A 25,784-nucleotide genomic window follows, 5' to 3' on the forward strand; every position below is an offset into this window, starting at 1 on the left:
TCGAGATCAAATGGATCCGAATGAAATCAAAACTATTTCTGTTGCAGATATTCTGAAACTTGAGCGCAAGACGAAAAATGTACTGAAAGAATTAGGCTTTCAACCAATTCCCAATCTGAGATGGCAGAGAACATCTAGGTTAAATAGAACCAGATGTAATGCAATCATTTGATAGTAGTGCTAGTCAATACATCCTAAGGTGTGCGTACATTAGGATGGCCCAAAAAAATAAATTTGTTTTTCAAATTCTATAAAATTATAAATACCAATGCAACTCGAATTATCGTGGAACTTCGCCACATTGATGGGAAGCGAAGGAACGATGCGAGACGAACGCGCAAGCAACCACAACTGTCGCATTGATACAAAGAAGCAAGACGAACAGTAGACGAATATAACTTACGATTGAGTTTATTGCTCACAAAAGACGTAATTAGCAAAACGGTATCCCTGTAGGATGAACCGTGGGACTTGAGTTGCTTTTAGTGGCTTTAAAGTCCCAGCCTTAGTCAGTGGCTTTCGAATGCTTTTACACCTCGTTAAAAAAAATAAAAAAAAGTAAAGTTAAGCTTAGTTAAGATAAGTTCCAAAATTCCACCATAATAAATCAAAAAGTGGAAGAAAACGTTTCACTTGTGTACGGGAAGACCGAGTCCCTCCAGGATCGTCAAAAATCCCTTTCTGTCCTTTCTGTTGGAAGAAATTTGAAAATCCGATAGTACCGAACAGCTAGAAAACGACTTCTGCAAATAGGTTTAAAAGGATGCAAAGCCCGAAAAAAGCCTGTGACTTTCAGAAAAAAGAAACGTTTAAAATGAGCTCTCCGCTATCAACATTTTACAAAGGAAGATTGGTGGCATGTTCTGTAGCCTGATTAATTGAACCTCGAGCGAGGCTTAGTCTGCATCAACATTCGTAGGTTCTTACTCCAGTCCAATTTCGAGGAAATCACACAAATTTTATAAAACGATTTTTTTTTAACAAGAATGTACAGTGTTTTTATAGCAATTGATTATGAAATGCTAGCATTTAATACCATTACTATAATATTATATTTTGGTTATGTGCACACGCATTTTATGTATCTATGTATCCTGTATATTTTACGATATCAGTTGGTCCAATAGAACAGTTAAAGTAAAACTTGCATTACTCCTGTGCTTTGGGGAAACTTCCGAAAAGCTGGTAGGTGTGGATGAGTGTATGTAATAATGAACCCACTTTTGCTTTTGGCTAAGTTTCTTGGTGCTTTTGGTTTTTACTTTCAGCTCTTATAAGTAAGCTTATTTAAGTTAGTTAGCTTTGTTAACAGAATTCGATGAAATTGTTAGCTCAATTATTCGTTCGTATAAATGTCATACCAGAGAATGCATACCTACCTACATATGAAAATATTGGCAAGAATTTCAAGATAATATACGAGTATTTTATGCTGTGTTCAAAAAAAAATACCATAAAGATATGCAGGTGCTAAAATATTCTCGTCAACAACCGGAACCGCAAAGCTCTGTATATGGGAATAAAAATGGTTTGAGGTATTACACTTCAACATCAAATAGTCTAAAATGTCTCCAACTCTGATTTTATTCATAGCAATTACATACATTCACTTATACTCGAAGATTTGGAATTGCCTGCTAAAGAACGACCACTATCAGAAAAAAACGGCTTCTATCATTTAGTGTGTCATGTCTGGGACTTCAAGTCTGGAGACCATCGAATGGTTGGTTAAAGTGATGATTCTTCCAGAATCCAACTAGCGCTTCCGCACCATTTTGTTGCCACATCCTCGTTACCAACTTGTTTAACGGTTATTGACAGCATGACTATATCCAGTCTGTGGGGTTTAAAAACTTTGTTAGGTTGTTGAAATCTAAGCCAGACAGCTGTTCGAGACTCTCGTCCTTCCATAGGGCAGGGCATTCACAGAGGAAATGGAAGATTGTTTCCTTTTTCTCCGGTTGCTTTTTCGTTACCTCCAATGTTCCGATGTCCCGGGACCAAGATTAAGGTAACTGCATGGTTTTCACTCAAGGTGGTGGGGCTATTCCTACTTTTTTCCACCCCTTTAGAGGTTGTTGTATCCGAACCCAGTGCCTGGATTGCAGCTTGGCTATCCGAAAGAATAGCAATATTTCACTTAAAAGAGAAATCTGCGAATAGTAGCCTACAAGCTTCCTTAATTGCCAGTACTTCCGCCTGGAAACCACTGCTGGTATAAGGGATACGCACAGATTTCTCCATTTTAAGTCTGTGAGAATATATACCAGCTCCAACACCACAGTCCATTTTACTGCCATCTGTATTGACTGTAGTGTCTTAAGTTATTTAGACAGAATCCCTTATTCCATTCTTCCTTAGATGGAAAGAGAGTGGCAAAATTCCTATTGAATGTTACCGTCGGGACGATGTAGTCAGTCCTCACCGAGTTTAACTGAGTTTGTCGCAGTAATAGACGTTTTTTCTTTCCAGCAACCCGCTTGATTTAACCTAAATGCACTCATGGTTGCCGTCTTCTTAATATGTAGGTCTATTGGAATGACGTGTGTCAGTGCATTGAGAGCCTCTCTAGGACATGATCTGATAGTACCGACCGTTATTGCACAGGCTGATCTTTATATCCGCCGAGTAATTTGGTATTGTACTCTCTCCCTAGAGCTTTCCACCAAACTACCGAACCATACAATAAAATAGGTCATATAACCGCCTTATACAACCGTAATGTATGCTTAGGTTGAGGACCACATCTTCTTCCTCGCATGCGTTTACAGGCATATAAAGCAATTTCTGCCTTCCTTACACGTTCTTCGACGCTTAATTTCCAGCTAAGCGTGGAGTTCAGAACTACCCTTAGTACTTACTTTGCGCTGGAGGTAGGGTAAAAGTTGGTACCTTATACATGGTGATGAAAAGCACAAGTTCTGTTTTACGCGGGTTTAAACTTAGGTCACATCCTGTGGGCCAAGAGTTAAGCTCACCTAACGCGCTTTGGATGATCTCACTGATCGTATTAGGACACAGTCCTGACGCCATTAGCACATCATTGGCGTACGCCACCGCCACCAACAAATGGTAGTCACGTACCAACCCATTCTGCTACGGTGACCGCCATAACTTGGCTTTGGCAACCTTTGGGATTTTGTCAGCGACAGGTGTCAAGTCACACCTCCTAAGTCAAACAAACGTGTGGCGTCTACGAACTGGAACATCTTTCTCATCCTTAACTTAAAAGTATCGCTCAGAAGAAATAATGAGCTCACACCTCTAGATTGTCGGCATTTGAAGGTTTTGAAGTTTTGAGCTTCCCTCTCATTCCTCTATCTTTTCCAGAATCTATTTTGTACCTCATTAACGTTGTGATCTGTTAACAACTCAATGTCAGTAGAAAATTTTTGGCTGCTTAGCATCAAGTGTTGGTGGTGGTGGAGATGCTGTCTTAGTGACACATCCCAGGCCCAATTAGCACAAAAGATGCCATTTTGATACACAACTTGGAGAGCCACTGCTTTTTATTAGTCGAACCATGACTATAATTTGACTATGAATCTGCCTATGTCGTCTATTCTCTTTTTTGCAATTCGCTTCAAGTTAACCGTTGAAAATTCCCCCGTATTCTGTGTCGTAGAGCACCCGTACTTGGGTACTCACACAGATAGTGAAAGCCAGCGTGAAGTGCTATTTCTCCGCCTAGCCAAATGTCTGCTTGTAAGGTAAAAATCGAGTGTTTCCATCTTGTCACCGCCTATACGAGGTGTGTTCAAAAAGTATCACAAATTTTGTGTTTTTTTTCAAAATTATTTATTTATTCATTAATATCTATTTTGTCCCTTTAAAAGTAATCCCCATGAGATATTATGCACTTATGCCAACGTTTTTTCCAATCTTCGAAGCACTTCAAAAAATTATTTTTTTTTTTATCTTGTTCAGCTCCTCCTTCGATGCCGCCTTTATATTCCTTCGATGCCGTCTTTATCTTGTCAATCGTAGCACAGCGTCATCCTTTCATGGCCCTCTTCAGTTTCGGGAACAAGAAAAAGTCACAGGGGGCCAGATCTGGGGAATACAGTGGCTGTGTGTTGTTTTTGGCCAAAGGGTCCCGCACAAGCAACGATGTGTGAGCAGGTTTGTTGTCGTGATACAGGAAGCAATTTTTGTTCTTCCACAAATCCGGGCGTTTCTGGCGGATTGATTCGCGCAAATTGAGCATAACTTGCAGGTAATATTCATTATTGACCGTTTTACCCTGTGGCAAGAACTCACGATGCACAACGCCCATGCAATCGAAGAAAACGGTAAGCAAAACTTTTACATTCGACCGAACTTGGCGCGCTTTTTTCGATCTTGGTTCGTGCGGCAGCTTCCATTGAGATGATTGAGCTTTGGTTTCCACGTTATAATCATAAACCCACGATTCGTCACCAGTTATGACCCTCTGGAGCAAATTTGGGTCGTCGCGGTCAGAGTCCAACATCTCATTAGCAATCTTCATGCGATGTTGCTTTTGATCGAAATTGAGCAGTTTTGGTACGAATTTTGCGGTGATCCGTCTCATGCCCAAATCATTGAAAAAAATCGAATGGCACGAACCAATCGATACTCGTATGTCTAGGTCCTCAGCAACTTCTCTAACGGTGATTCGACGATTGGTCTATACCATTTTCTTCACTTCATCAATTTTTTAGTCTGTTGTTGAAGTGTTCGGGCGTCCGTCTTTTCGTCGTTCACATCTTCTCGGCCTTCTGAGAACATTTTGTACCACCGATAAACGTTGCTTTGGTCCAAAGTACTCGTAGCTTCTCCGTATGGCACAGTCAACATTCGGAATGCATCCGCGTACTTAAGGGAGGAGCCTGGTTTAGGTAAAAAAAAATCAATTTTTTTTTCGTTTTAAGCGATTCCTAATATATTTCAGAATATTCACACAAAGTTACAGAACCTAATTCTCAATATTTCCGTAGATACAAAGCCAAAGGTAGGCGAGCGTTAGGTAGTTACGCAGTGACCGGACAGCTATAGTACAAACTTTATCTTCTTTTCTCGACTTTTCATTTTTATGATTTCTTTGAATTGGCGTACATGAATGAAAAAAAACTAATGAACCTTTTGAAATGAATCATATCTTGTTCCCTTCAGTATTAAATTCTCTTCTATTTGAACTAACAAAATCAAGATTTTTATACCAAGTTGAAGTGAATTTTTTTTTATAGAAAGGCATTTTTTTCTTTAAAACCTCCAAAAAGTTGAAATTTTGGAATTTCTCTCAGTTTTCTTAGTTCATCTAGAATAAAAAATCATGATAATTAGAAATCCATTTGAATTTTTTGGTTTAGATAATAATTACGAGCTGTATCTTGTACGCGAGTTGCAAACTCCAGCGTTGCAGCGCTCTACTAATTTCTACGTTAAACATTGTTTTCAACTTATTTTAACCAGTACAAAAATTTTTTATACTTTTGAAATGTTCATTAAAAGATAGAAAAAACTTTGCAGTGCTAAATTAATTTTTTTCTTAAAACAAAAAATCGCAAAGAGATGCAATTTTTAGACCTCATAAACCAGGCTCCCCCCTTAATTTTGTGTTTCTCACAAAATTTGATACAGGTTTTTTGATCCATCTTTTTGAATAGGTAAAAAGACGAGCCGAAGCACGTGCAAGCAAAGCAGCTGTCAACAATTAACTGAACATTCAAAATCCCCACAAAAAAAATCTAAATTCGAATATACGTAACCTGCGAAAATTCAAAATTCACGACACTTTTTGAACACACCTCCTTGCAGTGAACTTGCAGGTAGAGAGCGGCATATCTCACATCGCATATCAGATCAACGATATTGAATTGGAAATACCCTTTCGTGCAAGCTCGTTGGCTGGTACGTTGCTGTACTCGTATGTCTGCTACAGTTTTGTAGTATTTGAAGTGTTTTCAGAGCTTCTGGAGTGTCTACAAACATGAGAATGTTGTTGTTGGAGACTATTCAGATATTCTATAGCGGAAGCTAAGCAGGAAGAACGGCTATTGTGTTGCCAGTTTTTTCTAATTAGAAGCCTTTATCAACTCTTATCTCTTGTTTGGAGCGCTTTTTTTAATCAAAGCGCGTTTTGCTTCTTCTTTCAGCTTGAAATCTGCATTTCAACTAATATTTGTGGAATTTTTTTTTTGTATTTTTTTTTTGTGTTTTTGTTTCTTCAACTCACTCAAGTACGATTCCATAACTACGCATAGTCTATTTTTTCCTTGTTAGCGTCAACACTCATTACAAACTCTTGTTATTTATTTGGAGTCGTTGCACTACACGCTAAACATTTTTCGTAGAATCACAATCACCATAATGGTGTTTATTCTGAACACCAGTACACGGTACTGGGCTGTTGTTTTTGCGCCGTCCCACATGATGTCGGCATCTGATAGCCCACACAGCATCGACCTTCGCCAAGTGATCTCTGGCCGACCGCGACATCTGTCCCTTGCGGATGCCAGTCCAGTGCCATTGTCGTGATTTTGCAAAGCTGGTCAATATTTTGGACAGCAAGCAACTGTTAATCATTACTAAGTATCCTCAATGCTTCACTTTTGGTATGTTTAGGTACTAAGCGACAGCAAATCTGCGCTCAGGGCCTTAGATAGCTCTCCAACCACTTGAGGGGTAGTTGAGTCCTGTTGCTAACATGGGTCTCGGGACACGTGTTTTTTTTTCCATGCTCTCTACGCGCTTACTGCGTTTCGAGTAGTTTATTATTTCAATTAATTTGTATTTTAGTGCAAATATTTTTATACATATGTGCAGTTTGACATTCAGATAGGTTGCAAATATTTTCGATTACATATTTTATAGTTTAACAAAGCCAACTGAAACAAAATGCCTGGGATTGGATACAAGCAGTTTATTAGTTATTCTACTATATTACTATTATGATAAAGTCATGAGGTAGGAATGTTTGAAGTATTGAAGTTTTTTAAATTATCGATAATTTTTTTGATAAAATCATTAAATGATGTTATCAAACTAGGATACTTTGAAATTTGTTTAATATTAAATGCTGGAATATCATCGTTTTGTGTCTCTGTCGTGCACTGTGAAAGCGTGGGCAGTCGTGCAAAAGATGATGCATACTCTGCACAGTGAGCTGGTCACACGGGCATTAGTCTTCGTCAATGACCTTGAATCGCTTTAAGTATGCCTTATTGTAACCATGGCCAGTAAAGAGTTGTGTCAATTCGAATGATATCCCAAAGAGTTGTCGGTATAGTTGCGTATCTTCAAGAATTGGGAAGAAAGTCTTCGTAATGGAGCCATTGCGAGCGAAATGCAGTGTATACTCGATCAACTCCTTGATTTGCAGCTTCTTTTGCCTGCTCATCTGCGCGCTCGTTTCCTTCAATTTCGATGTGTGATTTGACCCGGTAAGAGCTAATTTTGTGTCCCTGGCGAAAAAGGTGGAGGTGCTGATGAATTGATGCTATTAAGGGATTGGGATTGCTCCGATTTTGGATCACTTCCAAACAAGAGCGACTGTCGCTATATACTACTTTGGGCAAAAAGTAAGGTGAATTTGGTTGTAAAATGAAAAATCTTTATTTATTCTTGTAAATCAATTTCATCCCCTTCAAAATAATCCCCTCTCGATGAAATACACTTATGCAAACGATTTTTCCAATCTCCGAAATATGCCAAATAGTCCATTTCCGGTATAGCCATCAGCACCTTCTTCGATTCAGCTTTTATCTCCTCAATCGACTCGAAACGCGTTCCCCGGAGTGGTCTCTTGAGTTTTGGGAATAGCCAGAAGTCACACGAAGCCAAATCAGGCGAATACGGTGGTTGCGGAACGATATGCGTGGAATTTTTGGCGAAATGGTCACGAAGAACGAGTGCAGTGTGAGACGGTGCATTATCGTTATGCAAAAACCAAGAGTTGTTGGCCCATAATTCTGGTCTTTTTAGACGAATTGCTTCACGTAAACGAAGCATAGCTCTCAAATAATAGTCCTTATTAACAGTTTGGCCAAGTGAAAGGAATTCATAGCGCAGCACACCACGAAAATCGAGAAAAACTGTCATCATGACCTTTATTTTTGAACGACTTTGACGTGCTCTTTTCGGTCTGGCCTCGCCTTTAGCACGATATTCGCTTGATTGGACGGTTGTTTCAGGGTCGTTAGCATAAATCCAGGTCTCATCTCCCGTAATGATGCATTTGAGCTTGTCCTGATAGTCTGAAAGCATTGTTTCACACACATCAACGCGACGACTTTTTTCCAAGAAATTGAGAGTTTTCGGTACCAAACGAGATTTGACTTTTCGTAGGCCCAAATGGTCTTTCAAAATGGTTTTCACAGATCCTTCTGATATTCCGATCATATCAGTAAGGTCTTTAACAGTCAACCGACGATTTTTGAGCACTAACTCCTTCACTTTATTGACGTGTTGGTCATCTGTTGACGTCGATAGTCGTCCGGAGCATTCCAAGTCATCAACACGTTCTCGACCCTCTTTGAAGTCTTTGTACCACTTATAAACATTTTTCTGCGACATGGTCGAATCACCAAATGCTTTCTGCAACATGCTTATCGTTACCGCAGCCGAAATTTCATTCCGCAAACAAAATTTGATGGCACTTCTCTGCTCAATCAAATCAGACATTGTAAAAATCGAAAAATGCACTCTTGGTCGTTTGGTAAACACAAGCGTAAATATATTCACATGAAAGTTTGCCCAGATGTTATTAACAGTGCTGCCAACTCATGAAAAAAATAACTAGAGCGAAATTTTAATCCTGCGGAGTTAGACAAATAAATTCCCCTTACTTTTTGCCCACAGTAGTATGACTAGTTTTTCCGTTTTCAATTCTTTCTGAGCCCACTTCAGTGCAGCGTCAATTGCTAGAGCTTCAGCCCTTGAAAAAGGTAGGCTTCGCAGAGAGTACACTCTGCCCAGCATGTGGAGAGGAGAATGAGGCGGCTGACCACTTTCTGTGCGTCTACCCCGCCTTCGCTCGAATCAGGCTTAACGTCTTTGGCACTGATGTATTAAGAAGCGAAGACCTTGGCTCCTTTGCACCACAAGATCTACACAGATTCCTTCGAAGGTCGGGTAGATTTAAAGAAAATTACAAAAGGAACCCGAGTGCAGTGCAATGGACTTAATGTTGTCTGAGTGCTGTACTTGCTAGTTTGTCTCCACAAAAAAACAAAAAGTGTGTTTTTGTGGCGCGCTGTTCTGCCCAGAGCTTTTACCTTTAGGCATCGTTAAAAATATCTTTTTTCTAATAACAATTGCAATACATAAATAAAGTTGCATACTTACCGGCGCTTTAGCCCACTAATCACTTCAAATGCACAAGAAAACACATTATTGAGTTTTTTTTTTCTTTTAAATATGTATGTATGCATATTTATATATATCTTTTTATTATTTTGTATTAGAAGTATGTACTCGTATGTATGTATCTTGTGGTATGTACTAGCATATAATTTATAATTATTATTTATATTTCAATGTACACATTTATGCATGTTTGGTATAGGTATTTAAACTTATGGCTATTTCATTAATCTTTATGTAAAATCTAGGTATATAAAGCCTTGCATATTTATAGGCGCACAGACAGGTCAAAATACTAAATCATTTAGATTTTATGAACTCCAAAAACATGTCAATATAGAAACTACATGAAAATGTTTGTTAGATGGAAGTTTACATATGTGTGTGTGTGTGTGTAAACATATATATCTCGTATGTATACAGAGGGCATCATACCAGGCTTAGCAAAAATTGACCAAATTCGTTTTGTGTTGTTTCTCTTTGTGAATATTTTCCTTTAGTTTTTACGTATGTATGTTTTTTGTATGTATTTGAATTTATATTAATTTGTTTGTTAAGAAATTTCTTTAACCTAACTAAATGCGTAGATTCTCTCATTCATATTTTTATTCGTACAATTTGAAAGAGTTTTTCAAGAGTTTCAAGCTTCGCTTGGTTTCTTTGTTTTGCTATTTTCACAAGCTGCTAAATTTTTCATACTTTTTTTACTTTTAAATTTTGAAGTGTTTACACTCAGAACTCATTTTGCAGATTTGTCGATTTGTTGTTTTTTTTCTTTTTATTAAAATTTAAATAATACATTTTTCTGCAGTGTTTGTTGTTAAGTAAATTCTGTTTGATTCGAGCTCATTTATTTTTTTTTTTACTATTTATTATTGCATTAAAACTTTAATTTTCAACTAAAATAAGTCATTTCGAATGCTTTGCAGGTTAGTCAGGGGGGAGCGCAACGCGATCTTTACGAAAGACGTTGCTTGATTTGCGTCGAAAAATTCCTCATAAAAAAAAAATAGAGTTAAACCAAGTCTCGACCAAAATTATAACATCAAAATCACAGTGGGACTTATTGCGAATGCCACCCATATTCTTAAATTAATTTTCAAATCTTTAAAGCAGCTTACCCTATTAGGACTCGTTAGATTTTGTTGTTGGGAAGATCGTCCTTTTGAAAATTTTGAAAAGTGCGAACCTTTACATGAGCTGGCAAGAAAGACGTTCGATTGATGGTCGGTATTATTACAGCACACAACCCATGGGGTCAGCATATGACCACCATTGGAGTCATTGAGGACCCAATGTGCCTATCTTGCTTGGAGGAAATGGATAGCACTGAGAACTTTCTCTGTGAGTGTGCTGCCATTGCTAAAGCAAGGCTACGAATTTTGCGTTCCGATGTCGTGAGAATGAGTAATATTCGTTCTCTAAAACTGCAGGATACTTACAGGTTTACCAAAGAACATGGAAAACTCTCATAGGACTAACTATCTCTGTCTCTGTTTCTATTCTTTCCTATCTCTTTCTCTGATACTTTACTCTTTGACTATCTACCCTCTTTCCAGAGCTCTAAATATGCGCAATGGGCTTTTTAGCCTGAGTGTTTTAGGAGCCCCCAAATCTGTTGGTGCTCTTTGGCTCGACCAATTCAAAATTTCAATTTCAAAATTTCAGTTTCAACTGGCTAAAGCGGGGAATTTGCGTAAAAGCAGATGGCACAAACCCGAGCTTAAAATTAATTCTCTGTAAAGAGCTAACACCTAACACCTTTCTTAATAAGGCTAAAACAGGAAATAAGCGACTTATTGATTTTAGAGTTTTTAACAACATAGTCAATAGTATCTTCAGAAGAAAAGAAAAGCTTAAAAGAGGAGATGTGAATCCATTTTTTGAATGCCCGAACATTCCCTTCAATCCTACAGTTAATACCACATCCGATGACTTGGTTTGCTTTTTAGCCCTTTTACCCGTCACTGTAGTGCATTGTGCTGGAGGCTGCGAGGCAGTGTTTGCACCAATACTACTTGTCAACAGCAGCAGCAGCCGCGAACGATCGAGAGTTGACATCGGCAAAAATATGAGAGGAGTTAGCGTTAACTCCCGCAGCAGAGGATGCAGCAGCAAAGTCAGCAGAGATTTTAGCAGTTACAGAAGTAACAGCGGCAACGGTGAATGAGAGAGAGGCATCATCATCAAGTAATCGCTGACTCCTATAGCAGGAAATGAAGCGGGAAGTGCAGGATAATCAGCAAGAAAATGTGTGACGTTCTGTTATCAGCAGAGAGTAAAGTTTTTTTGGTTTTGCTTCATTTCTTTTTTACTAAAATTCGTATTATGCACACAAGTGCAAGCATTTTCGAGTAGTACTTTAATTTCAGCAGTGAGCGCACATAAGGCTGAGGCCATTTCATCGCAGCGAAAGTTAAACTACAACAACTGAAACTCAGCTTGCATTGCGTTCGTATTGGTTATGAGTTCAATATTATCATCTCGCAACTCATTAACAATAGCAACAATGCGGCTACTCTCAACTCTGAGTGCAGCGATTTCAGGTAATGTAGACCGCAATGTTAGTTGGTCACGCATGTTAACATTATCCATACGTCCGTTATCAATTAATAATTCCTGAGATGGAGAATCAGAATTCAATATTTTTTTGGATGCGGAAACGAATTGCTCCACCTACTACTTTGAACGTGTGCTTGACTATTCAGAGTAGTCAAGCTATTCGGGCAGACAGTTGTAATAGTGCACTTTGCACATTGAACCTTAGGCGACGATCGTTCAACTTAATGACTACACTTTATAGTATTTCAAGAAATTATAATATTGAACTAAACTAATTTTAGAGTCACCATCTCAGTTTTATTTAGAAAATTAATTGCAAATCAGCACTGCACAAAATATTTAAGTGCACACCAAAAGTTAAAACAACTTTGATGGGTCTTTACCGACAATCAATCAATCAATAGGACTTTATACGTACTACGTATAAGTTTTGTAGACAGAATTGCTACAGTCTTTCGCACCTTTGGTATAATATCCTATTCTGTGTCCTCGCCGCAAAAGGATTAAGGGGCAAAATATATTCAATGTACCCGCCCAATAATTTCATTTTTCATACATATATATTTTAAATTTAAATTATTTTTATATAAATAATTGTGGTGTGCATCTAAATGTTGGACCAAACGGCAAATTGGTTTTTTATGAGAAGATTTTGAGTGGGTGCCAGTACATGGGAGTTCAGATTTATAATTTTCTTTGTGCAAGTTTTACTTTTTTGACTTGTAAGTTAAATACTTGCCGGTCTAAGAGAAAAAAATACATATTTTTTATTTTCGATAGAATTTTTTTCGTATTTTACAATAAAAAATTAAACGAAAAATTTCTTTTCCATTAAAATTTATTTTAAAAAATTTGCTTTATAATAAAAAAAAGGATTTGCTACGGTAACATAAACAACTAAATACGCATGCCGTAACAAAAACTACTTCAAATATATAGGCGGCCACTAAATCATTGAATGCGCCTTTACTAAGATTAAAAAATGAACAGTAATTCCGGGCAGCCCTAAACGATATTAGCATCGCATCCAAGGTCAGCCTTATTTGAGTTCCGCATCACAGGGATATTGAGGTAAGCCGATTGTAAAGCCGATGAGTTAACCAGAAAAGTTACTACTCTTCAACAGCTTAATGATAGAAGTACCATACCGATGGTCATGAGCAAATTATTAATTAGGAATAACATATTCAAGAAGCCAATAGGGCATGGAGAGATGAAGATACAGGCTAATGTGGCCGCAAGTAAATAAGAAAAAGACAAGGAAACTGCTGAGCCTTTCCAGAGAGGATATCTCGAAGGTCATGGCTTGTACCCTATGTTCAAAAAGTACCGGGAAGGTGATGTTGACTGTTTTATTCGATTGCTAAGGCGTAGTGTACCATGAGTACCTTCCATCGGGCCAGACAGTCAAAAAAGAATATTATTTATCCGTTCTGAAGCGTTTGAGAGATGCTGTACGTCGCAAACGGCCGGAAATGTGGGCAAACAATTCTTGGATTTGGCATAATTATAATGCACCATCGCACCGAGCCCAAATTGTGCTGGATTATTTGACCAAACTCCAAGTAAATACCATCGTGCAAGCACCATATTCACCTGATATAGCCCCGTGCGACTTCTTTTTGTTTTCCAAGTTGAAGTTACCACTTCGTGGAAGGAGATTTCAGTCAATAGAGGCAATCAAAGAGAATGCGACGAAGGAGCTGAAGGCCATCCATTCGTCGGCCTACCAGGGGGGCAAATGGAAATAAATTTGCCTGAAATTTAACTTTGTTTTCTTTTATTTAAACATTCACGGTACTTTCTGATCATAGGATAAACAGGCTATTTGGTAGGCATGTCTTGAAAATACTTATAGGAGTGATAAAGATTAAACGACGAAACGTCTGAACGTCTAAACATTCACGGCAGTCATAACTGGCTTCCGATCTGTCGCGGAACAAGCAATCAAAAAGGGTAACCCTCACAACACACACTGTCACAGGTTTAAGCAACCGGAGGAGAAGGAAATAATCTTCCATTTCCTCTGTGAATGCCCTGCCCTATGGTAGGAGAGAATGTCTTCCCTTAGCAAACCACTGTTCGAGAGTCTCGAACAGCTGTCTGGCTTGGAGTTCAAGAACCTAATAAGGTTCTTTAAGTGCACAGACTGGATATAGGCTTGCTATAAAATGAGCTCCAAGCAAGTTGGTATTGAGGATGTGGCAAAAAAATTATGTAGAATCGCTAGTTGGATTCTGGATGGTCCAAGTAGGTGCTTTCTCCCATGAATATTGTAGCAGTTGTAGAAATGAGGAAGAGGACGATACAATTGAACACTTCCTTTGCAGTTGCCACAATTATATAAAATTAGAGCAGATTTTTTAGGTAAATATTTTTCAATTATCTTACGGAACTGTAGATGGGATCAATGCCGCGCTTCTTAAGCGCCACAAAATGGTTTCACGAAGAAAAACAAATCAAGTTACCGTGTCGCACAGTGGTATCTCAACGAACCTGTAAGGTCGAAGTGAGTTGGTTGTGCAGACCGGGTACCAACATAACTCAACCTAACCTAACATACAGAAAAAATTCTGTGGAAAATATTTGTGTTTTTTCTCTTTTTCTCTCATTTTAATTTTTTTTTCTGTTTTAAATATTATTTTGATTGAATTGAAATTTTTTTAAATAAACAAACACATATTTTTTCGATAGAATTTTTTCCGTATTTTACAATAAAAAAATACAAAAAAATTTAATTAAAAATTTTTCTTTTTTTTTAAACAATTTAAATTAAAATAAAAAATATTAGTTCTTGCAAAATAAGGAAAAATAGATGTGTTTTTTTTTCTCTTTCACTTACTTTAATTTTTTTCAATATTTAAAAATCGTTTTTGTGGGTTCAAATCCCATGTAAAGCACGGTCAGGCGGCCTCGGTAGTCTAGCGTAAGTGCACCAGCCTGCCACCCCGGAGGTTGGGTGTTCAAATCTCACGTAAAGCACGGTTCTCGCACTTTTCCAAAATTACCTACTTTCCCTGTTTCTGTTTGTACAAAAAAAAAATATTATATCTTTCTTCAAAAACGTATCCTTTCCATCCATTGTGGCAACAAGCAACAACAAAAAGAAATATACAGTTAGAAATTGCATCAGTGGCTCCAGCAAGAGAAAGCAACGACAGATGGGCATTCTCACTATTTAGGACTGATAGTGGCAGGCTAATCACCTACCCTGCCAGACATCAGATTAACGAAACCAACGCAGGACTGAGTCTTGTCGAGGCCCTATGCTCCCGAGAGGGGTGAATAAGGAGAAAAAAAAAAACCGGAAAAAATTCTTTACAAATTATTTTTTTTCTCTCTCTCTCTTATTTTAATATTTGTTTTTGTCTATTTAAAATAAAAAAAAAATTATATTGAAAAACAATTTAATTTAAAATTAAAAAAAAAAATTATTTGTTATTGTAAAATACGGAAAAAATTCTGTGGAAAATTTGTGTGTTTTTTCTCCTACTCTTATTTTAATTTCTTTTTCATTTTAAAAATTTCTTTGTTTTATTTAAATTAAATAATAACTTATTTTTTAATTAAAAAGAAAACATTTTTCTCATTTCTTTCCAACAAATTTTTTTGAATCTAAGCTTTTTTTAAATTGTTTTTTTTTTTTTAAAGACAAAAACAAATTTGTTTGGGGTACGAGTATTAATGAACCCCACTGTAGATATTCTACATATATAAATTATCTTTGTGAACTAAAACCATTTCTTTTTTGTCATATCTTTTTCTTCTCTAAATGTTGTTGACATACATAAGTATGTACATATATATATTAGAATGTCTAGCTTCTATGCCCTTATATAATACAGAAGCTATCAAAGAGAAATGTTAAGCAAAATTGAAAATTATTATAAATTGTATATCAATTTAAATTTTCATATTTTTCCCCTATAGCAAAATATTATAACCAAATTTGTAAGTCTTAACTAAGGTTCAAATGCTTTCTCTTTTTCTAAAGAGGTATTGTCTTTTCTAAATTTGGTAATAGTTATAATAAAATTTCACTCTCAAGTTAATGAAAAAAATTTCGCCCATAAAACTTCAAGAATGCAATTTGTCGCTTACATTACATTTAGCTTTATTACACTCAGACGGATATTTTTCACATCACTAAAAAACTGTTTCCATTTTGACTTGCAGACAGTGCAGTTGATAGGATAAAATGGGAAACAAATTTTAATACTAAGACAGCCAAAAACTAATATTTTTTCATCGAAAATAGTTCATTTCCTATACATTTATTTTTGCTAAAGTAGTTTGTAACTCAAAAAGTTTATTAATGAAATATATGCACATACATTTTTTTTTTAATTAATAGGAATTTAATGTTCACTTTTAAGGTTAAGGATGCTTTTTGAATTTTAATATTAAAGCTTCGAATTTATTGCTCTTAAAAATTGTTCACGAGTTGCCAAAATTCAAAACTAAACTTAATTGGATGAATATAAAAACAAAAATTATTAAAAAAACACTAAACCAAAAATCTCGAATAAAATAGAAGTTCAAAAAAAAAAAAGAATATTAAAATAGAAATCAAAGTAAAGTGAAGGTGAAAATAAAAAGATTTATATCTTAAACGTTAAAATAAAAGTAGAAATAAATATTTAAATAAAATAAATATATTAAACATGAAATTCAAAACACCAAAAAGTCAAGATAGTAGTAAGAAGTAAGAATAAAAATATAATTAGAAACATAAAAAAGTAAAGGAAAAGGAAAAATAAAGAAAAATAATTAAATCTAAATAAATCAAAATAAAAGTGAAAGTGAAGTCATAAACATAAATAAAAATCATAAAAAAATCAGAGCTAAAATAAAAAAATAAAAAATAATAAATTAATATAAACTAAATAAAATAAAAATAAAATAAAAGTACGTTAATAATAAAAATAAAATTTAAAATAAAATAAAATAAAAGTAAAAGTAAAAGTTAAAGAAAAAATTTAAAATAAAAAAGTTAAAATAACAATAAAAATGGAAAAGTAAAAATAACAATAAAATTTTAAATAAAACAAAAGTAAAAGTGAAATAAATATTAAAAATTATAATAATAATAAAACTAAAATAGATAAAAATTGAATAGGAATAAAATAAGAGCAACAGGAAGCGTAAATATTTAATTAAAAATAGAAATGTAATAAAAGTACAAACTAAAAACATTGAACTAAAAACAAAAATAAAAATAAGAGCAAAGGGATAAGTATAAATTAAAATAAAAGCAAAAATAAAATTTGAAATATTATAAAACCAAAAAATTAAAAGTAAAAGTAAAATATAAATTAAAAAAAATGTAAAATAAAATATAAATAGAAATAGAAATAAAAGTAAAAGTAAAATAAAAATAATACATAAATACCCTATGATCAAAAAGTACCGGGAATGTTTAATTTAAACGAATTTTTTTCTTATGTTGGTAGCACTGCAAGGCACACATCTGCCACTTTTTAGCGCCATCGGATCATTAGTGTCTACCTGGGCAGCCGGTAATGTAGGCAAACAATTTTAGGATTTTGCATGATGTAACGCGCCATCGCACCGAGCCCAGCGAGTGCTGGATTATTTGACCAAACACCAAATAAATACCATCGTGCAAGCATTCACCTGATATGGCCCCGTGCGACTTCTTTTTGTTTCCCAAGTTGAAGTTACCACTTCGTGGATGGAGATTTCAGTCGACAGAGGCGATTAAAGAGAATGCGACGAAGGAGCTGAAGGCCATCCCCTCGTCGGCCTACCAGGGGTGCATGGACAATTGGGTTAAACGCTGGCACGTGTGTGTTGCTTCAGATGGGTCATATTTTGAAGGAGGTAAAATAAAATTTGCCTGAAATTTAACTTTGTTTTCTTTTATTTAAACATTCGCGGTACTTTCTGATCATAGGTATTTACTCATTCATTCCGTCATATAACGATGCAAAATGACAGTAGGTGTGGAAATCCGGATCAATACCAGCATCAGACGATGTAAAGAAAACTACTTTTTAATATACAAATACAACAAATGCTTTTTGACGTGCGGCAAGGCAAGTGCATATCTACGCCTCTATCTCATCTAGAGAGAAGCCGCACTAATTTTAACTGCCCGATTTCCTGCTCTATAACCGGCACTCTGAACTTCCTAGGCTAAATAAACTCATTCCTAGCAAAGAGTTCATGAATATTCGATCCACAGCTACCATCTACGTGTACAGGCCTTCATGGATTCGCACGAAGAACATAAATTTAGAATAAATCTTAGGAGTTGGTATGATTAAATTCTAGGTTTTTAAAATAAACGATTTTTTCGTTGTCTACTTAAAAAGTTAGTCCTTTTGGACGCTTTTAATATTTTGAACATTTTAATTCAAAATATATTTTTTTGTTTAATACATAATAAAAACAAAAAATTATGATTCACAACCCACAAATATTTGTAGTTCGATGCCTTTAATTACGCGCAGGGGTATAAATTATTTGCCAAAAATATTTCTAAATATTTCGTAAGGAACTTAATTTTTAGTCTGCCGCGAATGAATTAATGCTTTCTGGAGTTTAGCAAGTGGTTATGAGGAACTATGAATTTTGAGTTTCTTTCGCAGAAATATTTTCTTCTAGACGTACTCCATTTCCTTTGCATGTTTTTGTGTTAATTTTTAAAGCTTTATTTTAATTTTAGGATAATTTTTTTTGTTTTTGTTTTTTTTTTTTCTTTTTGTTTTGAGTTTGTAGCAACTGCACTGTCTGTTTCGTTCTCTTTTTTAAATTTGTTTTATATTCTATGCTAACAACAAACACACAGGCAACAGAGACAAAAGATATACCTAAGTATGATGTCTTGAGCAACTTTCGATTGCTTGTTTAGAATTTCATTTTGAATAATTTTTTATTGTTGTTTTGGTTTTTTCTTTGTTTTACTCGCTCCCCTTTTGTATGTATATATGCACATACAAATATTATCTGTAATAAGCTGGTTAGGAGCGATAAGTTTTTATGATACACCTTCGCTATTGTTGCATATTTTGATATGTTGGCATATATTTATATGGTTTTTATTTGTTTAACGTCCATATCCTTTTATGCTGCACTTACTTTACTTGAGCTTTGGTTAATGTTAAATGTTTGATTTGAGAATTTTCGCCAAAAGAAATTGTACAGAAAAAAAAGAAATTTACATATTTTATTATCTAAAGCAAATTTCTTAAAAACCAAAAAAATAAAAAATATATTTAAAAAGGAAACATTTTTGTTTAAATAAAAAAAAATTTTTTTTTTAAATTTTAATAAAAAACAGTTAAATATTTTACTTTAAAAAAATAACTTTCTTAAGCAAGTTTAAAAAAATGTTTCATATATATTTTTCAGAAATAAATTTCTTAAAAACCAGAAAAAATATTAAGAATATAAAAATTGAAAATTGAAAAATTGAAGAAATAAAAATATTCTTTTAAATAAAAAAAAAACATCGCAAAATAAATACTAATATTTTATTTTCCTAAACAAACAAATGTAAAAAAATATTCATCGAAATATTTTATTCAAAAATATTAAAAAAAAATATTAAAAAAAATTTAATAAAAAAGATTTTATTAATCTAAATTAAATTTCTTAAGCAACTTAAAAAAATACTGTTAAAAAAATGTGTTCAAACAATTTTATTTTTTTTTAATAAAGTCAAATTTAATTAAATATAATAATATTTATTTAATATAATAATATTTATGTTCCTTTTAACAAACTACGTTTTGAGTAGCTTTTTTCTGAAATAAATTTCTTAAAGAATCTCAAAAAAATATTTTATTTTTTTATTATTATATTATTTTCAATAAAAAAATAAAAAGAAATAGTTTATTATATCAGTTTTCTAAGGAAACAAAGGAATATTCTTAAAAAAATTTATTCAAAAAAATTTTATTTTTCTAAAATCAATTTTCAAAACAACTAAAACAGTATATTATTAGAAAAATAAAAAAATTTATGTTTTTCTTATTTTTTTTAAATTTATTAACAAATGTTAAAAAAAATATAAATTTGTATAAAAGATATGGTGTTACAAAACAATGTTAAAATATTGTAATATTTACGTTCCTTTTAAATAACTACTTTTTCAGTAGCTCAACAAAAGCCTTTACACTTTTCGCAAATTGGCACAATAATATTTTTTTTAATGTACATAATTTTTTCTTAAAAACATTCCCCTTTCATGCAAAATCTGCCTTTAAGCAAATGCAGGTAAAATACTTTCCCTCTTCCTCTTGGTTTTGCGTTGTGTTTTTTGTTTCTTTCCTTTGTTTTGTTTAGAAGCAAATTATTCTGTTGCTTAAAAATGTCCATACATTTTACAAATTTGCTGATCATCAAATTTAAAAAAGAAACTATTTTGTTTTACTTTCTCTCTCCCCCACCACTTAAGTGTCCATATACTCGACACGCGCTATCGGCAAACCCTCTTCGTCCTGCTCGAAGACAACAACTTTACGTTTCTTGCGTTTCACTTTGTATTCCGCATGCGTGGGCCTTGCCGTTGGATCGATGCTGTTACCGTTACTTAACGCTGCTGATTTATTTATCGTCGCCACACTATTTCTAGAATTACTGTTATTCTCTCGATCGTTGTCTCGTTTCGATTTGACATTCGCTATGGTTTTTATTCGTTCGTCATCGCTTAGGCTTGCTGTGCGTTTCTTATTCACGCCATTAGTGTTTTTGTTGTTGTTATTATTATTGTTCGCTTTATTATCTGTACCTTGGTCCCTTTCGTTTTCCTTCAACAACTCACCTGTGCTTTGTGATTGCTGCTTTCGTTGTTGTTGTCGCTGTTCTTGTGGTAATTCATTTGGTAGCGCTGGCAGATCGCAACGTTTTTTCAAGTGTTTGTAAACGAGTTCAACTCGTTCCACCAAACGATTTACATATTTCGTTGCTGTTCGATCGACCACTGAGGGCGCCTTGATGCAATCGTTGCCACCGAATTCACAAACCTGTGAAGAAATTATAGACAGGAAAGAAATGTTTAGAATTAGCACTTTTTTGTTGAAGAGAGCAAAAAATAAAGAGCGGGAAGACAGATGGAGTTTTATCTTATCGTGTGCTATCTCAAAAGCAGAAGCAGGACCCTCAAAGTGCTGAAGATCTTACGTCACTCAATTTTCAAACTCATAACGGTGATCACCAGTCACTGGGTGATCGGAACTCATGCGGAAAAGCTTGGATTTCCGTACAACCCCCCTTGTAAAAGCTGTGGGGATCCGGCAGAGAAAGACACTGTTGAACACTTTCTTTACAAATGTATGGGTCTGGGGCTAGGCTCTTGAGGATTCTAAGTGTGTCCCTCGAGGATAGCTTGAGTCAGTTTTCCAGCCTAAATTCCGTTTCTCTCCTCCATTATATCAGGGATGGCTGTAAATGGTTTTCTTCAGTTTTTGGAATTTTTTACAGAGAGTCGTCTACATTATTGTATCAAAACGGAACTCTAGTGCTATTTGTAGTGTGCCCGTGGTACTCTTGCCATTTAACCTACCTACCTAAGGTTGCATTTAGTGATTTCAACCAGTATGTGCATCTGAGCTCTTAAACATGGGGATTATAATCCCCTACCTATAGTATGGTAGTTAGCTTAGTTAGACTTTTGGGATGAACTCCTTTAATTATTTATTGGAAATCATTAGCCCGATATGTGAAGGAGGTTATAGTTTAAAATAGGTTAAATCAAATAGTTCGCAGAACGGATTAGGGTTCGCGAAACGGAGCTTAGATGTTTCAAACAAGCCTTGTGTTAACCGGAAAGTTAAGCAGCAGATATCGAGACGATTTCAACACATCTCCATCCAGACTGATACCACAATGGAGTCTCAAGGTTATGTAGGGTCTCACCGGATAGCTTTTCATTAGCTGTTACCCGGTTATCCACACTACTAGAAGGGGAGCCTGTGGGGATCCGATTAGATTATTTCATAAGCTCGTTCAGAATCTCAGACTTTTGGTGCGAAGGAAACACTGAGCCCACCGTGTTCGTGGACGGCAAAAAGGCCTCGAAGTTATATTGAGTTTCACACCACAGATTTTCATCGAACAGTGCCCAGTTTTCCTTTACGACCAGAGGATACTCCTCTTGTAGCTGTTGAAAAGTTACTCTTTAAAAGTTACAAACGAAGGAATGAACGAACTATCGAAGGTTACCCTCAGTAGGTAGGTAGGTGGTCTGGTGGCTGCTAATATGACACTCTCAATAATCAGGGTTTTTTACAGTCAGTGCTGTCTGTGTGTCATTGATTTGAATGTTGCGTACAAGTTTGATCTCTTTCTCCCTTCATGTAAAAAGAAGTTGATATCATAAGGAAAGAAGTAAGGCGCCTCACAGTGAAGAAGCGAATAAAATCTAATAGCTGACGGTTTACCTTTCTTTTTTGGCGAGGGCACACAAGCACTCATTTTATTACGGACGTATAGAACGGATTATGGTGTTTATGAAACTTCCTCTGGTGGGTCAAGCTTCGAGGTGTAGAACTTGACCAGTACTGGGGAAATAAAACCACCCTGCTATTTGTTAATTCTTTGCTTAGACGTTTGCTATCTAAAAATAATTGATGAGTCCAAACACTTACATAGTTCATCCACCAGCGTAGCAGCATCGATTAAAAATATGAGTTCTCAATGTCGTCTAGTACCGTCGACTATCGACTTGGGGCTAGGGGATAGGTCTAACGCTAATGGGGCAGTTGATATCGACTTTGGTAAATACTGAAAGGGTTTCAAATACTTTAACTCCTACTTAAGAGTTTTCATCATTCCTTTGAGAAGCTGCGGTTTTCTTAGGAAACAGGGAATATAATATAATACCCCCCTGATCAAAGAGTTCCCGGATCAACCGCTAAATGAAGCTCAAAGTCACCTCATTTAAGTTCTGGTTTTTTCTTGTTAGGTTGCCACATCTGTAATAAACCTTCCTACCGAAATTTTATCGCCATTGCTTGACATTTGTAAAAATTACGCCGGCTTGAGTAAATCTCCCTTTTATGAGTCGGACAGGAAACTCAGACATCAGACAAGTGAGTGGAGAGCTTCGAAAGAAGCAAGAAAAAAAAACAAAACACGTCGTTTTCAGTCATAAAAATAGCGATGCTCGCGGTTTTTATGGATTACAACGGTTTTGTACACCACGGATTTTTGTCAGAAGGTCAGACGTCACACGACGTCTACGTAAAGCAATTCGCCAAAAAAGAAAATATTTGCGGGAAGAGAACCCATGGATTTTGTGTCCTGATAATGCACCATTGCACAGTGACGCCATTATCGGCGAATTTTTGACCAAGCACGAAACAAATACGATCCAACATGATCTGACTGCCTGCGATTTCTTTCTGTTTGATCGAGTCAAAAATCACGACGGGGACCGCGTTTAACAGTCAAAAGGAAGTAATGGAAAAATCGAAGACGGCTCTGATGGCTATACCGAAAATGGGGTTTCAGAAATGTTTCCAGGTGAATCAAACGCTGGCATACGTGCGTTTCAGTTGATCGGCAGTACTTTGAAGGTGATAATATCATTTTTTAAGAATAAACTTGTATTTGGAATTTTCTGAATATATTCAGAGAACTTTTTGATCAACGTGCATATAATTCTCTCAAGGTTTTCTCAAAGTTTTCGCGAAAATAAAGTGTTGACATACCACCTGTTTCTGATTAATGCTCTCTAAGTAGTATTTAGTAATAGTAATTTTATCCACTTACCCGATAATGCTGCAAAATACCATCAGTTGGTGGTACATTTAATGATCCTTTTGCCGGCGAAAATTCCCAAACAAAATGGTTGCCAGCTTCGATAACCGACTCGGGCTTACAAATGTATTTAGAACGTTGTTTTTGGGGATGGAGTTTTAGGCGCCTGAAAGTAAGTAAGGAAAGCATAAAAATAAACACCAAGTGAAATAATGGAGTGAGAAAATGCAGAGCTTAAGTAAATTGAGGATTTACAGATGTGTAGTTTTTCAAGAAATTTTCATAGAGATTTCAATTTGTACTTTCTGGAATTTGTATTTCTGGAATTGCTGAAAACCATGGAAATTTACAGGGAAATAAAGGGAATTCGTTAAAAATCAAAACCTGATTTCTTAGTTAAAAGTGTGTTTTGATCCTATACGAAACCTTTGGAAACAAATTAATAGCACGAGGAGGAACTTTTATTATTATTTTAAACAGGAATGCACTGGGTTTCCACAAAAGGCAGTAAAGCCCAACTTGAATACTGATCTTCAGACATGATGTATATCACCTCTTACTGTCCCAGTCCGAACGCTTCGAGCGGTGGAACTGTTAACCCAAACCAGAGACTGGATACCCCACGAAGTGGTAAACTCCGTATGCTAGTAGTGCATATTGTACAAGCGAGACATACTTTACAGCGGAAAATTTCATTAAAGAACCGGGATGCAATGAAATGCAAGAAAGCCTAAAGATATTAAAAAATAATAAGAGTTACGGAATAAATGCAGAACTTTTAAAATATAGTGACGAAATTGACGAGCGAGTAAACGCCACAAATAAAGCTTTCGTCGCTCACTTAAAGCTATTGAAATCTTAACTATCTCTCTATCGAGATCTCAACAGATGAAAATGAATAAATCGAGACCTACACTAACACACAGTAGCGAGGTATGGATACTTAAGGCGGTGTCTTTTGCCTTGTCCAAATACTGAGATCTGAAAAAAGGCAAAAGTATATTTTCTCTTGAGACTGAATACCGAAACATATCGAATCAGATATAATGACGAGATCGATGCAACTGATACCTCAAAAAATGCGATACGTTTCAACAAAAGTGAAAGAATTAGAATGGCAAAAAACAGAACTGTCAGTATAGCGTTCCATAGACTACTCATTGGACGCAGAGGACGAAGGAGGACAAGCAATGCTGACCTGCGGAAAGAGGATCGATCGAAGTGGAGCGCTGTAGTTGCAGAAGCAATGGTCTGCAAAATACTGTAATGCTAATAAGTATAATGAAGGAATGCACTGCGACTACTGATTAGGACTAATATACTTGACTGCCCGCATAAAATTGGTGAATGAATTTGAGTACCTCCGCAGGCTTTTTGATCCATTCTAAATATTATATAAATTTAGCCACCTAGGTGTACGAGTTTTCGCCTTGCGAGTGCTGCATATTCGCAGAGAATGTGCCTTAGAGGAACTACAAGTTCATTAAAGGAATCAGGAGTTTAGTAAATGGTATTTAACTCTTATTTTCCTTTTATTTACAAAGCCTTTTTATTTAAAAGAAATGCATTTGCAGCTTTCGACCCTCGATATCGCCACTCAATTCAACTGATTATGGACTGCTATTGGCATTAAAAAAATACTTCGTTAATTAAATTGTTTGGTATTAAACCACCTCGTCTTTATCAGACCAATAAACTCACTTTAGTAAGACATTATCCCTTTCACTCAGCAAACCCCTCATTTCCACTTAAATTACAATCGCGGAAACCATAATTACCAACACTTAATGTAGTTGTTTATTTGCCGGCTTCTTGCTGAAGTTCTTGAATTTATTAGTCGCAACTCATGCGCCAATATTCGATTGAATGGTGCACAGCTGCATACATTCAAACTTAATCCATTTTTGTACTCACCTGCGTGTCTTTCGTTGTGTCACCAAGGAGGCGCGTAGTCCCGGGTTTTTATGGGCGTATGGCTGTTGTTGTTTTTGTTCCTGCGATAGCATCTGCGAGTGGCTTTGCAATATCAACGGATCGTCGGGGAATTGTAGATAGAAGAAGGCATTTTGAAAGGAGTAGGCGCCAAGATTGCGATAACGGAAGCGATGATTGAGCGAGCTGAACAGCAACAACAAAGTAAATAAGATAAGACATGACAAGTTACAAAA

General features: G+C 35.6%; 1 protein-coding gene across 1 annotated transcript in view; it reads right to left on the minus strand.

Annotated features, from left to right (window-relative positions):
* Positions 1–19,939: 19,939 nt before the first annotated feature.
* LOC129248424 (uncharacterized) overlaps positions 19,940–25,784 on the minus strand; it is a 29,392-nt gene continuing 23,547 nt past the window's right edge. Inside the window, exons 8-10 of the mRNA XM_054887966.1 lie at positions 25,531–25,734; positions 23,629–23,782; positions 19,940–20,879 (exon numbers count right to left, since the gene is read on the minus strand). Of these exons, the coding sequence (XP_054743941.1) occupies positions 20,307–20,879; positions 23,629–23,782; positions 25,531–25,734 (931 nt within the window). The 3' untranslated portion in view covers positions 19,940–20,306. The remainder of the gene's footprint in view (positions 20,880–23,628; positions 23,783–25,530; positions 25,735–25,784) is intronic.

Source organism: Anastrepha obliqua, chromosome 5 (genome assembly GCF_027943255.1).
Source record: "Anastrepha obliqua isolate idAnaObli1 chromosome 5, idAnaObli1_1.0, whole genome shotgun sequence".
NCBI classification, from domain to species: domain Eukaryota; kingdom Metazoa; phylum Arthropoda; class Insecta; order Diptera; family Tephritidae; genus Anastrepha; species Anastrepha obliqua.